At 38.2% G+C, this 13,690-nt stretch overlaps 1 protein-coding gene across 4 annotated transcripts in view; it reads right to left on the reverse strand.

Annotated features, from left to right (window-relative positions):
- runx1 (RUNX family transcription factor 1) overlaps positions 1–13,690 on the reverse strand; it is a 60,792-nt gene that overhangs the window by 11,490 nt on the left and 35,612 nt on the right. For 2 of the 4 annotated variants that reach the window (XM_051943535.1, XM_022211297.2), the window contains exons 4-6: positions 10,208–10,364; positions 2,928–3,032; positions 967–1,170 (exon numbers count right to left, since the gene is read on the reverse strand). In XM_051943535.1, coding sequence (XP_051799495.1) covers positions 967–1,170; positions 2,928–3,032; positions 10,208–10,364 — 466 coding nt within the window. The remainder of the gene's footprint in view (positions 1–966; positions 1,171–2,927; positions 3,033–10,207; positions 10,365–13,690) is intronic. The other 2 variants (XM_051943536.1, XM_022211298.2) reach the window with 1 other exon arrangement.

The following is a 13,690-nucleotide window of genomic DNA, read 5'->3' on the forward strand; positions in this document are numbered from 1 at the left end:
TATAACTGAAGGTAGGGAGAACTCAAAGATGTCTTCTGTGCAGTATGATGCAGTTATGATGCTATTAATCAGAAAGACGAATAAACACAAAAGCTGAATTTCTATGATTCTTAATTCTAGAGATATTTTATATGCCTAGGATCAACGTGGACGACATTTTTCCAAGTGTTCAAAGTCGTTATCAATATTAGAAAAATGGTGATACTCGGCATGCAAGAGGTATTTCACGAGCAACATTTGTAATTGTAATTTTTAATTCCTATTTTAATTTTCCTTTCTTATCTCATCCTAAAAGTCTCAGATTTTTTCTTACACGATTGTTGATTTCAGTGATGTCAGTTGTGACTTTCAGTTGTGCTAAAAAGTGCAGAACTTTTTGTTTTTTACAGAGTCTTGTGGAAATAAACTGTTTATTTTTGGCCTTTTTAAAAATGCAACATGTAGAACAGAATGCTTTTGGCAACATATCACAATTTTAGGCTTATATTTGTTGAATTTTCCGAATAGAATTAGAGATTTGCATATGGCTACTTTAATGACTGTTGGAAAGTCAAAACACAATTTTTTTTCAGTTTTAATGGTTTCTGGCTGTGCTAATCGTTGGCAGTTTTTAAAAATAGTGTGTGTTTTAAACCAACATTGGGTGATGGGATTGAAAGGATGGTGATGCAGCACTGTGACATTTAACAGCCAAATTAGAAAATGTGGATTGTTGAATTCCCATTCAAGTGGCACCAGTAATTAGACTGGTGATGAACATGAGTTGTACAGAATACTATAGCCTTGGACAGGTAGGATTAAATGACCATGATGTATCTAAAATATCATCTCCCCAACACTTTTGCACTCATGCAGCCCCATATCATCACATCTAGGCCTCTGTGCTTCACTGTCAGGACCATGCCTTCACTGTGGTAGTTCCTGGCAGGTTCATGCTGAACACGACCACCATTTTCTCTCTCTTACCAGCAGCGATCTGAGTGTGCGTGGGGTTGGAGAAGGTGGCGGAGTTGAGCGCGGCAGATTGGCGGCTGTTGGCTGAGGGCTGGTGGTGATGGTGGTGAGGAGGCGTCACCCTCATGGAGCTCCTTCTCAGCTGTTCCAGCTCCGTTAGCCGCTCAGAGAACGCCAGGGAGCCCGGTTTGACCTCGTCCATCTTCTGACGGTGACCTGGGAGACGAGATCATCATGATTGCTCTCTGCCAGCGATTTAAGTCGAAAGTTAGCGGCTAAAAGTGCAACATGTGGATACCCAGAGTTTCCAGGCTTGTAATCTGATTACATAATGTGAGGTATAACAGTGTCCCGACAATGTTAACACACTGTGTCTGCTGTAGTGTTTGGGAATCTGGTGATGGGCGCCGCATAGGGGTCTGGTTGTCTCCTTGTGTGTGTGTGTGTGTGTGTGTGTGTGTGGTGGTCTGTCACGCTGTCTGTGGTGTTGGCTGCACTTCAAAGCCCTAAGACTGAGCTCCAGTTACAGGCACTTCCTCCCAATGGGGGAAGTGTGCATGTGTATATTTCTGCTGTGTGTGTGTGTGTGTGTGTGTGTGTCTTTTATGTGTGTGTGGGCGAGTTATAGACGAGTGATGGTTATTCACAGCTGAGCGGAGCTGGCAGGAGTCTTCCTCTCTTTCTGTCACCTCTCGTCTCTCCTGACTCTTCAGACCAGCGTCGCTCAGTTCACCTCGCCTCCATTTAACATTAAAGAATGGTAGTCACCTCTCGTCTCTCCTGACTCTTCGGACCAGCGTCGCTCAGTTCACCTCGCCTCCATTTAACATTAAAGAATGGTATTTTTAAGGCATATATCAGTGTTTACTAAACCAGATCCGTCTTTCCTCTTGCTTTCATCTGCCATTAGAAATCCCCGTGTTTCATCACACTGCGCGGGAGAGGAACTCAGCGTTGCATCAGGTTCCTTATTGACTCACTCTGTTCAGAGTTTGTCTGTAGGGATGAGAAGTATTTCTTCACTGAGTAATCTCAAGGACATAATTGTTCTTTGGGAGGCTTACTGGTTCTTCAAAGCACCACGGCCACTTAAAGAACCACTTCATTTCGGGGTCGGTTCTGTGCATGCTTTTTGCGGTTATCAGTTTTCATTGGAGCTGCAGGTGTTACATTAGAGCTGCAACACTTAAAAAGCAGTGAGAAATGATCATCACAGTCTCTCACATCCCAACTTGGCATCTTATAAAATGTTGTTTTGTCTGACCAACAGTCCAGTACCCTAAAATATTAAATGTTTTATGATGGAAAACCCAGAAATGCTGCAAATTCTAACCTTTAGAGAGCATACATAAAAGTTCTTAGAATCAATGTGTATCTTGACTTTTAGTTGAGATTCACAAGGTAGTTTTAGGCTTTAGGATATGCTTCTCTAAAGTGGACCCTTTCAAAACCTGACTTACCTGTAACTGAATGAAGGTGCTTTGTTCATGATTGATTTTCAACCGACATACAGTGTTTTCATTAAAAATGCTCAGAGAATGTATATTTTGAAAGGATTTAACCAGAAAAGAGGTTCTCCATCAAGAACCGTCCAAAAACTTGTTCCCCAAAGAACTTGTTTTGCTAAAGCTCTCATTTATAATGCCTAAAACAACCATTTTTGATGCTTCCTAAGACACTTTTGGGGCTCTTTAAAGAACTATTTACAGAAATGTTTTTTTAAAGGACCTCTTGCATAAGGATTATTTGTGGAACTAAGAGAGATTTTCTTCAATGGCATCACTGGAAAGGATCATTTTTGGGTCCAGTTAGCACCTTCATGATGGCAGCCAATCTACAGTATCATCAGACAACTTAAACTAACCATACTTTATTATTGTAATCATACCATACCCACGGATGAACCTTGTGGGATGCCTGTTTTTATCTACTGAAGGGGAAGATGTCAACTTTTGTGCATCAGTGTTACTCACGTCGTGGCTCTCTGGGACCGTCCACCGTGATTTTAATGGCTCTCTGGTATGTGGCCACCTGAGGAGGGTTGGTGAACACTGTGATGGTCAGCGTGAAGCTCTTTCCTATGCAGAAAAAAGAGAGGGAAAATGGGGGAAAACAAGAAGAAGATGGGAGAAAGTTTTTAAATAAGTTTCAGTGGCTTTTTTAACCTTAAAATGTGAAGATAATATTGAAACATGCCACATTACAGTGTCAAGATGAGAAATCCCAATGGATAAACCATGTTTCACATCAATACAGGAAAAAAGCATGAGATTTTTAGATATCTTAGCTGATCTTTAAACCATCACTGTGAGTACTGTTACTGTGGATACTGGCAACTTAAAACAGCCTCAGCACGGATTTAGAAAACAGAATACAACTGCGATCCCCCAATAAACAACCGTATGGACACCTGCCAGCCAATCAGAAACAAGAGTTTTATTTAACTCCAGTATAAAAACTATCAGCCCGCAAAAATCTTGTCGCAGAGCGGTCAGATCTGAGAACAACCCACGCGTGTACGACAAATGTCTGCACCACACATGTGCAGGATTATTTGTGTGTGTGTGTGTGTGTGTGTGTGTCTGTGTGTGTGTGTGTCTGTCTGTGTGTGTCTGTGTGTGTGGAGCTTGTTGAGGGGTCAGCTTTGGAAGCGGCACTCACTCTACACCGTGCTGGCTGCAGACACACACTCACACCAACGCTGCTATTGTGTGTATTGTACGAGTGGAGTACAGTTACCATAGGCAGGCAGTTGGATGCCACACAGACGCTGCAGACAACATAAGTGGGTAGTGCCAGGTGTTACTCTCACTTCTCTTTGCCTGTTTTCCCTGGACACCTCCCCCATTGTGTTGTTACCAAAACTAATGTCATATTTCACATTCAGAACTGAGAGGGATAAATCCGTTCTAAAGACGAGAGCACTGATAGACAATTTATTGTGTCTACAGATGACAACTGACACCTCTATCTGCTATGCTGATGTCCACTAGATGGCACCTAAAATCCCCAAATACCCACTGTTTGATCAAATAATAGATACATTTTTGATAAACTACTGTCAAAAATAAAGCAAAAAATTCTATCCATAGTGCACTGTTTTGCCAAAATATAGCTAATTACCATAAGATTTATGCTTTTTTGGAGCAAAAACAAGAATAATGAGTGCTAGCAGGCCACCGTAAAACTGCAAAACTGAATTGCACAAAAAAGTTTTTGCCCTGCACTTCATGACGCACGGTTTAGAGATAGACAGAGATGACAACTTTACCCTGAGAAACATTCATTTTTCCTTGGTTTGTCTGCTCTATTTAACAAACTTCAATCTGTCAGACATAGCTGCCCTTAAATAAATATTCCCAATTCATAAAAATGCACTTAACCTTATTCTTAACCTTTATTGTTTTAGATGTTTCTCAATTTTTGATTGCAAAAATTAAATTATTTATTCAGATTAATGTTTACATTTTAATAGAAGGAAATGTTGTAATTTACAGACAAACACAGTTATACTTAATGTTGATTATAGTGGCAACGCTCTAAATATAGTATTTTATTGGAAAGTAAACAGTAAACCTGATATTGCACTGTAGAATGCTGTAGTCCATTACTTATTATCTGTTTAAGCAGATTACAGTCGTAACACTGTAAAAATATAGCCAAATTCTTACAGTAGAGCACTGTTTTGCCAAAATGCAGCTAAGCATCATCAAATTTCCTGTTTTTTTAGACCCACAAACAAAAAAAAGATTAACAGCAAGGCATTTTAAAAGAAAAAGTTTTTTAGACAACATTCACAAAGCAGTGTCTGGAGTAGCAACTTCATTTTGGCAAAATTATTGCTCATTTTACACTGAGGTACATTTTACATTCAGGTAAATTATGTGTTTTCATGCTAAATTCAAACAGATATCTCAGTTCACAATAACAGATATTAACTTTCTTTTGTAATCAAAGAGGACAATGTTGTAAATGACAGATATTTACAGTTATTTTTACAGTAGCAACATTAAAGTAGACAATGTATAATTTGAAAGTATAGTCACGATATTTAAAAGTAAACTACATATTCCACTAATATATAGTAATTATCTAAGTAGATTACAATACTGTAAAAATACAGCATTCTGTGACTTTGCAGGAAAATTTGATACAGTATATTTACTGTCTACTATTCATTCTTCTCTATACAGATCATATATGCTTCTGTATTTGAAAATCTAAATAGTACAGTATGAATAGAACATGATGTGTTGTTTTTGCAGGTTGTTTGCAGAGTTTACAGTAAGAGATTTTGGCTGATAGCGAGAGACAGGAGGAGGCAGAGAACAGCTGAAGTCTTTGTGTCTGTTGTGTCTATCAGCCAGCTGGTCTCTCTCACACACACACACACACACACACACACACACACTAGATTACTAAATCACAAAGGCGAGTGTGTGTGTGCGCCTTGACAACAGTGTTTTTTCCGGGACTTTCTGTCTAATCTCTCCAATCTTCCTCACTCTCAGAAGATAAGAGCAGATTTCACACATGAGGTGAGTTGAGTGTGTGTGTGTGTGTGTCTTGTGGGGACTTGTCGAGCTGTGTTCACCCAGTTTTCCTCCTCCTCATCATCATCATCTGATCAGGCAGAATCTCTTATTTACATCGACAGTGGCAATGTGTGTGTCTCCGGAATAACAAGCTGGTGTTTGTGTGCAGTCGTGTATTGTGAAAGAGAAAAATGATGGTCCTGTTTAAAAGAGGAACTAAAGAAGAGGCTGAAAACTGGTTGCACATGTGCGTGCGCAAACACACACAGCACTTGCATAGTGGTAGTATCCTGAAACATCATGTGAAACAAACGCACAAGACGTGGTAATGTTGCATCATCTGTCAAGAAGTGTTTTCTGCTGTTTACTGCACATTTACCACCATCTATCTGCAGTGAAACACCTGTAAAATCTAATCTGCTTTGTCTTATTCCGTAGGAAAACCCCCAGAGTTGTGTATCTGAGGGTATACAGTCACCCACCCCCCTCTGTGTGGTGGGGATTTACTGTATAATGACTCAAAAAAGCCACAGATGCATATCAGTGCACATCCTGCAGGTTAAGACCACAATGAGTCATGTTAACGTTTCAAGTGATCAGAATTTTGTCGGTCACTAAACGGTCCCATACGATGTAAATCCATCTTTATTGTTTTTTTGTATGTCTTAAAACCTTTAAAGTGTGAAATAAAAGCTGCAAGAATATAAAATTTTAACTGATTTCACAGGCCCAGGTAAAGAATTTGAATAATCCTGCCCCTTACTATGTGCAGGTGACCCATTCAAAATGAATTAATCTCTAGAGCTGCTTCTGTTAACTCTAAAATGCCTCAGTAAGAAAAACACACTAAATGTTCTGCTGTTGGCTGCAAGAGTGAACAAAAGAGTCTTCATATTCTCCCAGTATCTGAAGAACTGAAGATTCAGTGGATTATTTTTGTGTCTGATGACAAAGTCACCACAACAACAGGAAAATTGGTGCTAGCATGTTGTGAAGCTAATGTGGCTAATGCTACCATTAGTTTTGATCATTTGCTGAGAGATATTTGGAGATGATGGAAATTTTAAGATCAAATTCAAACCTGTATTACTGCAAAAAAAACTTAATTTTTGCTTCTCTCATGTTCTCTGTGCTCACATACAGTGTTTTATTACAGCCAAATTAAAAAAAAAAAAAGTTCTCATTTATCTATTTTCACATTTTTGTTGTCACACATCAGAACAAAGTTTTACTCTGAGCTGTCAAACATGGAAGCAGAGAGAGTCTTTTTCCTGAAGGGGGTGTAAGTTGCATGATGACATTAACCATCTTTGCAGTATTTTGAGCTGTAAAACTGAAAGACACTACACGAAAATGTGAGATTTGTAATAATTTGGTAAAAATTGGGCACAAAGGGGATTGAAGGACCTTTACATCCTGTTGAGAGCTTGTGTGCTCTTCTCAAATGATTTACAGCAGCCAAAAATGTTATTTAATTATCACTTTGTGTCACTCTTTTGTCACATTTACTTCAAATATTTAAGTTGGACACAATTTTTGTAATATAGTTGGCTAACAATTATGCACACCAACTGTAAGAAAATAAAGAGATTTTGTTTCGTGACAAAGACAAAACTAATTTTTCCTTTTTGAGGTCACTTAATATTTTGGCACTGACAGAGCATTATGTCTGTTGAATATTAAGACTTGCACGTGTTTGATCGAACTGTATTTGTCTAAAAATCGAGCCAAGTTCTGAATTTTTGCCAAATAATTGTGCGTGTTCCTCATTAGTTTGTTTAGTCGGAATGGAGTTTCAGAGAGATTCATCAGCTTGGAAACAAAAAATCGATTTTATCCAGAAAAATAAAGATTTCATGAAAATGAAACGAGAAAAACGCTGACTGAAACCACACTGCAGCTCTATGTCGATCGAAGCACTCATAAATGTCTGCGTATTTGTGTGTGTTGCAACCATGCTTCTGCAAAACAAGGAAGCCTGACTTATGATGAGTAAGTCTGAGAGCTCCGACGCCGACTACCACACTCACACTCACACACAGCCACGATGAAACCACTGGTCAAACCACTAAACCACTCATTGGTGTTGGCAGCTAAACTAACCACTTCCCACACAGACAGTTAATGGCAGTTAGAGGTTTTAGGAGGAGAAACTCTGCTTGATGTGTGGCTTGTTATCACACAATACATCCAACCCTCAGCGTTTTCACAATTTCCTACTGAAATCAGGTAGGTAAACACCGGCTGATCTTTCTAGGTGTGGCTTCAGACCATTTTGATCCAGACTTAAATATCTCAGCAGACATTCTCCTGCAGGATGAACTGCAATGACCTCGCTTTTTCATCTGGTCAAACTATAATTCAATCAAATATGTACTTTATTTACTTGGAAAACGTTTCTTGGTCTCAACAGCACTGCATTATTATCTCCAGACTCAGTATGAAACAGAAGTAAGTACACCCCTCTGCAATATCACTTAACCCTCATGTCTTCCTGCGGGTCAAATTGACCCGTTTTAGAGTTTGAAAATGTAGAAAAAAAATATATATATTTTTGTCCATATTTTCAACATTTTGGGGGATTTTGGAAACATTTTTGGTGGAAATAAAGAAATGTTTAAAAAAAATGTTTCATTAAGAACATTCACACACAAAAAAAAAATTCAACCAAAATCCAGCAAAATTTTTTGTGAATGTTCTTAAAGAAAGTATTTGATTTTTTACTGATGTTTGTAATCATTTTAGATCATTTTAGATTTTTTTTGGAAGATTTTTACTCATTTTCTTGAAAATATTTATAAGAATTTTCTTGCCAAATTTGGGGAAACTCCTTATAAAACTTTTAAGGAATTATTGTAATTTTCTTCCTGAAGGTTTTGCACATTTTCAGAAATTTTGCGTAAATTTTTTGCAGAATTTTTGGATTTTTTTCAGACAAGGAAACAATATTTTTTGGTGCCGGTAAATGAAGACAACAGGAGGGTTAAAAGCCAAAAAAAAAAAAAAAAAAACACTTTAGACAGACGATATTTAAAATACAGGCCCCAAAGTAGAAACTCAGTTAAACAAAACTATATGTAGACACAAATACAACTAGACCACAACTTAGAAAAGTAAACTGTTATTTCCAATCAGCCAAACATGGTTCGAAAATGACTTGTAAAGACCAGAACTAGCCCACTTTTGGACCTATGTTCTGTGTTTATCTGCCTCATGGCTCCTTATGGGAAAAACACAAAAAGGAACTGAAAATCTGATTGTGTGACTTCACAATAATAATAAAGAATACACAAGTGCAGCGGTAATCGGGAAGTATAGACTGAGTCACAGTGCCACTAATCACATCTGCAGCAGTCATCACCCGAAAATGACAACACATATGGTGTGCCACTAGCTTGATACATTTTGGTAGCACACTTATCAGATCAGACCACAAAAAATTCTTTGGTTCAAATATGGTCCAGTATATTTCACCTAAACTTGGCAAGAACGACCACAGTGAATGGATCGTCTTGACAGTGAAGCACTGAGGTGTTACTGTGATGATATGGGGCTTCTGGGGAGACGACATTTATGAATAAAACCATGACCACGAAAAATAAAGACTGTAAAGATGACTCACAGTTTGCAAAAACTGTCAAAGCACACTGTCAAAATCACACAAGTTTCTCAAGAAGGAAAAAGTGAAAACCTGGACAATAATGTCTAAATTTCTGAACTGAATCCAACAGAACACCTCTGGGGTATTTTGACAAAAAAAAGGCAGAGCAAAACAACCCCTGCAGAAAAGAAGAATGGCAGAACATCACTCCAACAATTTGGTATCCTTCATGCCTTCATCCTCAAAAATAAAGCTGGACATATGAATTATTGACAAAAAAAATTAAAGACATGAATCTCAGCAATGAAGAGTTGTACTTAATATGGTAAAAAATTACATAACAGCCTTTACTGCAATGTGATGCAACCAAAATCACTTGACATTCATGTTTTCTTGCACAGGGGTGTACTCACTTCTCTTATTCATTGTAGGGAAATGGCACAGGTTTGAAGAAAATGCGTAGTTAATAATCACCAACTCATTCAGCTATAAATGAACTGAAAATAAAACTACCATTATCTTCAAATACTGCTGCTGCCAACATGAACCTCATTGTCCTCAGTGCTGCTGAATTTGCATGAAAACAAATTTTCTACTCTTCGACACTCTTCAATTGAATCATAGTGTGTCTGAGTTATTTAACACGTTCATTTTCGAGGGCAGGACCGTGCAATCTATAAAATATCGGCAGTTATTCGGATATTTCCATTCAGCTGGGCAGCACTTATAAATCGTGTGTGTGTCAGCGGGGCTTGTGTACACAGGGCCGGTGTTTTAAATAGATAAGTTGGGACATTTGCCTGCGACTGATTTAGAGTAACTGTGGTCTAGTGTATCCGTTAAAGAGGGAGAGAGAAGGAGGGGGAGTGGAGTGAGGTAGACGCTGAATGTTAGGAGGAAGTTGAGTGAATACTGTTTTTATTCACACGTACTTCCCCTAAATTATCCATGCTGTGTGCAAAACATGTCTAATAAATTTCAACCTGTGTGAAACTTTAAAGGTTAATACTTCCCTTACTAATACTACTTATTGTACTGATTTCACTGTAGCTTGTATTACTGCATCTTTTATATTATATAAATATAATATTAAGTATTTCTTTGTGTGTAACTGTACCTCTTCCACTGCGGCCGACGAAGCGCAGGTCATTGAATCGGGCCACTTGGTTCTTAATGGCAGCTGTGGCGTTGCGAAGCTCCGCTGAGTAGTTCTCGTCGTTTCCGGCCATCACCGTTACCAAGGTGCCATCAGGGATGTCGCCCAGGGCAACCACCTGGAGACATAATGGAAGAAAAATGAACATGGAGTTTTGAATGCATGTCCCATTAAAATCTATCGGAACAGTGGAGATTTCTGTGTTGTCACGAGCTTTTAACTATTTGTCCATCTATGAATTAATCATACAATGTATAAAATGTGACTAAAGATTCATTGTAAAGGCCAAAAATGGCAATATTCACGATTCAATCAGTCACTCTGAGACGTATTAACCTTCCACACCTCAAAACACATCTGCAGGTGTGAAAGGAATTTTGTCTTTTTAAAAAAAAAAATCACCAAAATTCCAGCATTCATTAGAAAAAGAAACTGTAAAAACAGAAAAAATATCAGATTTTCAAGTTTCCCACAGCTCTTAAACTACTCATCTGTGATGGTCAGTGTCATCAGGAAAATTTACCAAATCCAAGCTTAAAATGATAATAGTTCATCCATTCGCTGCTCTACTTGTCAAATTTTTTTCTAAAAAGTGTCAAAAATGAAGCATTTGCAGCAACCACATTCTGAAAAAAAAAATAAAATCTGAATTTCTCTGCACAACTAAAAAGCCACAGTGAGATAATAGCTGCACTCATGGTGTAATAAAGAAAATTGAGAGTTTTTTCAGCTGGACTGCAGGCTGTGTTTACATATTACAGATAGGAGACAAGAATGGAAACAAATAAAAAATGTAGGGAATAAAATATCTCAACAATGTAGAGCCACCAGTTTTTTAACAACTCTTTCAAACACCTGTGGGCACCTGGAAAAACATTATATACATTGACTGCATTTTAAAATGTTCATTTATTTATCATAAAATCAATAAGCAAAAATTAAATTGTCAATTGTTCTTTTTTAACGATTTATGTCATCACAACTGTGTCATACTGCACAGGAGATGTCTATAAGTTCTCTCTACTTCTCGTCCTGGCTGTGCTCTTTCCATAGAGGCGCAGAACTTTACGCTGCAGTGAAAAATGAGTCCACAGTGTGACCAGACCATATATCCTGCTTGATCTATAAAATTTAATGCAAATTGCGAGAAAAAAAGGTAAATCATTTGCTGCATTTGAAAAACTTTCCCATCAAACACGGCTAGAATGGACGCATGTGTGATGCTCGGTGCACTCGAGAGCACATTCTCCTCTCCCACACCTACACAAACACCGAGCCGGAGATGGCTGATTTCCATATTAACGCCAATCATACCGAGCCATCAGTGTGCAAATGGCCAGGGCTGATACTGTACTACGGGCAATTTCTCTTCTCTTTCAACTCTGCTGGTGAACAACCACAGATCCCGATGACTGACACACTGGGATTAACCTCACAGTTAAAGCTCCATCTCTGGCTTTGTTGGAGCTATTTTGTAACTCATCCACCGATCGAGGTATCGATTTGATTGGGTTGCTGGGTTTGTAAATGCGGGTTTTGGCTCGGAAACAGCTCAAAGACTGAGAGAGGAAGAAAAAACACGCACACAGCGGAGAGACTGGCAGCAATGGAGCATGAAAGCAGCCCAGCAGAATAAACAAGACAAAGGAAACAATTATGAAAGTCTCAGACCAAGGCCAATGTGTGTGTGTAGCTGCAGCTTGTGTGTATGCAGCACCTGTGTGCATAGCTACAGTGTAAATGCAACCACGTATGCATAACTGTGTTGCACAAAACGTGTAGCGACTCGCGTGCACTTCTCAACAGTCATCCATTATCAGTAAGAGGCAGTGACATCCGCTCATGACACTCCATAATGATGCATAATGCACCCAACTCACAAACGCGCACACATGCATGTGCGGACGCTAATGCATAAAACTCAATAAATCAATCCGATGTGAGTTCTGCGGCTAAAAGCTGCTTTTCCACAAATGCATTTTGTCTCAAAGTGCAGGAAAAGCCGTCCGCATCCACACACATCAACACCCGAGGGACCGCACTGCAAAAAAATATGAAGCCGTCATGCTATGTGCGTAAAAATGCTGCAGGATGATGCATCAAAAGGGCCTGTTTTATTGTGGTAAAGGAGTGCAGAACTCAGAAAAAGGGGTATTTGTGAATGAACCTGAGACAAGTATGTTTTGTAAAGTGAAAAAATTCCTTTTACTTCAAATTCTGTGAAAAGCTTCAGTTAATATCGAAGCACCTGTCTGATACATCGATTCGTCAATTTACATAAATCATTCAAACGCTATTTTGACTTTGTGTCAGTTTGATGTTCAAGTCATTTGTAAAAAGAAAAATGTCAATTATAAATAGATTTTCTTCTCAAATGTGAAGATTGGCTGCTTTTCTCTGTTTCTATCATTGCAAAGTGTTCGGCTGCCGGTCAGCAAACTGAAGGAAGCAAAGAATCAGCTGATGAAGCGATGAAAATAATCTAATATTTATGAATGGAACAAGCTAACATGCCAGTAAAGAAAGAAATAAAGAACTCAGTGATCTCGAAAATTCCACGTTCTACAACTAAATAAATATAATTGATGGAGTGACATTGTGTAACTTTAATTTTATCTGTAATTTGACTGCATGTTAGAGTATAATACACGTATGTTCTACCATATATTTGTTGTTCAAAGTGGAGCTTATGATATGTGCTAAAATATAGAATATGTTATTAGTTGATCACATGTAGAGACGAACCAATACTGGATTTTGATATCAATCTATAGCTGATATTTGTACATTTTTGGAATAAATCATCAGATCACAAGTCAACACATGAGTACTTTGTTTGAATATTATCATAGCAGTTTAATTAGAGCATTTTTCTTTCAAACAAAAAAATATTAAAGACCTTTATTACAGATCAGTAAATTACATTCAAAATACAGCGGATTGAAGCTGTAAATTGCCAAATTGCCAGTAGATGACGGAAAATATTTTGTGAGTCACGATTATTTCATGCAGAAGCTTTATATGTAACATCAACAGATAATCCAAATCACATTATCCTTCAACAATGCCAAACAAAAGAGAACTGCTTAACAAAGAGGAATGCAGCGAGACAGTCATCACTAACTGTTTTCTGAATCAGCTAAACAGCATCAATTACAACCTGAAGGAGAAAATGCAGCTTGGTTGAATCAAGAAGAGCAAAGGAGGAAGCAGTAAACATTGCTCACACTGGTCTAATAATTATTTTTCAAACTGGGATATATGTATTTATATATACATGTACCATGTTAGAGTTAAATCGAAAGTGGAAAAAGCTGCAATCACTGCAACAAACTAGTCAGTAGCTTACTTTGTAGACACCATTTGACTCAGCACCAGCAGTTGCTCTGCTACATGTGCTGCAAAATTACTTGCAGTGGTCTAATGATTATTTTCAAAGCTGTA

The sequence above is a fragment of the Acanthochromis polyacanthus genome, chromosome 22 (genome assembly GCF_021347895.1).
Source record: "Acanthochromis polyacanthus isolate Apoly-LR-REF ecotype Palm Island chromosome 22, KAUST_Apoly_ChrSc, whole genome shotgun sequence".
NCBI lineage: Eukaryota > Metazoa > Chordata > Actinopteri > Pomacentridae > Acanthochromis > Acanthochromis polyacanthus.